Source organism: Gossypium hirsutum, chromosome A07, assembly GCF_007990345.1.
Source record: "Gossypium hirsutum isolate 1008001.06 chromosome A07, Gossypium_hirsutum_v2.1, whole genome shotgun sequence".
Classification (NCBI taxonomy): Eukaryota; Viridiplantae; Streptophyta; class Magnoliopsida; order Malvales; family Malvaceae; genus Gossypium; species Gossypium hirsutum.
The window spans coordinates 197,845-200,060 of NC_053430.1; the positions used below are offsets into that span (position 1 = coordinate 197,845).

The following is a 2,216-nucleotide window of genomic DNA, read 5'->3' on the forward strand; positions in this document are numbered from 1 at the left end:
GTTATAAGACATGTAATGAACATTAACCAAGTACTAAAAAGATTATATTATGAAAACGGCTGGAGCTGAACCATACAAAAGATTGAGTTGAAGTTAAGTCAAAATGTACTTATTTCTTTAAATTTATACAAAAACACCTTACCAAGTAAATTAAAATAGAAAATGATAACCCTCCTGTATAAAAGAAATTCAGTTGAAATGTTTGTAGAATTATTAAGATATTATTATTGCTATTTTCATCGTCATCACCAATCAACAATTAATTTAATTAAGCTTTACTTTTTTCATTAGGAAAATTTATAATATATCTAAGGAAAAAACAAATTTACATTCAGCCCCCTCAACCACTAAAATATTACAAAACTCTTTTAAGTTTATTTGTTTATCAAGTTGACTTGAATACCAGCCCCACACCTGGAGCCATGTTCTCCTGCGCCGCGCCTTCCCCGTGCCGGTGCTCCCCTTCGTATGTTACAATCAACATCGACGGATCATCGGTCGCTCGCTCCACGTGTTTCCTAGCGGGACACCCTCTGACCGTACTACACTTGTAATATCCCCTGACAATAAGTCAACGCAAACTCAGATCACGACTAATCCTAGAAATGCTCTGATTTCATGATTCTCAGGACTAGGGTAGTTACCGTGGGTATGGTGAGCCCTTGATCGGTTTTTGACCGTACTTCCTCCATGAATATTCGTCTGCCGGAATGTCGGCGATCTTAGAACTAATGGCTGGAACTCTGATTACTTTTTTCACCCTGTTTTTCCTGAAATCTCAAACCAAATTCAAATCAGTTTTGATCCTGACTCTACTTTTTCATGACTCACAACGTGAAGCTAATTTTGAAAATTTTGAAAATCCAGAAAAAGCCTCGTATTTACCTTCGCTTTGAGCAGTGACACTTGCCGTTGCCGGAGACGTTCTCGGAGTGCTCATGTTCGCGGCACCTCTTCTTGAATGGAGCAGAGGATAGTGGTGGTTTTCCCGCGGAAACGGCCGCCGCCGGTGTCAAAAATAGAGATGATCCTTGCTTCCCATTCGAAACGCTGCCGTCTCCGGTGATGGCAGAAGACATAAACGAAGAGTTCGACGACACGCTGAAGCTTTCTTTTGTGAACTCCAACTCAGTACTTTTAGTATTAGAGCTAAACAAACAAGGTTTCGTAAAATCGAGAGTTAAACTCTGGGGTTGCGAAGGAACGAAACTAACAGGAGCCGTACTTGGAGCTTCAACCGGCGCCGGATTTACGGTCAGCGGCGGTGCTTCAACCGGAGCAGGAGTTCGAGTTAGAGCCTTGTGGGAATCAGTAACAGTTAGAGAAGCAGCGGATGATGACGGTGAGGAAAAGGAAGACGAGGACTGAATCGGTGCACGTCTGAACCGAGCGTGACCGGTTCTATTAATTAGTGAGATGACCTTTTTGAACTTAGAGACCGTGAGATCGGCAACCTCAGCGCAGTCGAGTCGGTTAGACTGGTGAGAAAGGAGGCTAATCAGGTGCTCCATGCTCTTCATACCTTGCGTTGCAGCCTCTTGAATGGCCATCTGATCATCCATCTTAGGAAAACTCATCAGATCCACCGCCATTTTCACGAAAAACAACGACGACAACCAAAGGAAACTAAGCAAGTTGAGAGGTCAACAAAACATTGAAGCCTGGCGAAAAGTAGAAGAGTTGAAATGTGAAGGGGAGGTGGAAGGTGAAGGAGAAGGGGGTGATATAAGGGCTAGGGCCGGCTAAAGGATGACCAGATGACCGGGTAAAAAGGGGATTTCAATCCGAGGGCCTAGATTGATTTGAAAATTTCCACGAGAGAGAGTTGAATAAAGATTAAAGAAATCGGTGGGTGGTGGGCGCCAGCGCTGAGGGAATATGAGGTAGATTTGGTTTTTGTTTTGGTCCAAAGGAGGAGGGTAGATTTGAAATTTCCGTTGAACAAACAACGTTGACGAGACTATAACAAAACAAACAATGCGCTGTTACAGATCAAAGTCAAAGTAACAATAGTAGCGGTTCATTTTCAATTCAAAATAATAATAATAATGGTAAACTAGTTGACAAAGTTATTAATAAGTTTGTGTTTAGTCATTTAACTTTAAAATGTTATAAAATAATTATTTAATTATTTAAAAATTTTTATTTAAGTTATAGACTGTTAAGTTTATTTCTTTAAAAGTCTAGTTAATGAGCTCTAAGCGATAATTTAATTA

The 2,216-nt window shown here is 40.6% G+C and overlaps 1 protein-coding gene across 1 annotated transcript; it reads right to left on the reverse strand.

Annotated features, from left to right (window-relative positions):
• Positions 1–379: 379 nt before the first annotated feature.
• On the reverse strand, positions 380–1,646 carry LOC107930865 (probable WRKY transcription factor 17). The gene is made up of 3 exons (NM_001327320.1): positions 886–1,646; positions 645–770; positions 380–560 (listed from the first exon to the last, which is right to left on the reverse strand). Exons 1-3 carry the CDS (start codon positions 1,590–1,592, stop codon positions 386–388), a joined length of 1,008 nt encoding a protein of 335 aa, NP_001314249.1. The 5' UTR covers positions 1,593–1,646; the 3' UTR covers positions 380–385.
• Between the last annotated feature and the right edge of the window lie 570 nt (positions 1,647–2,216).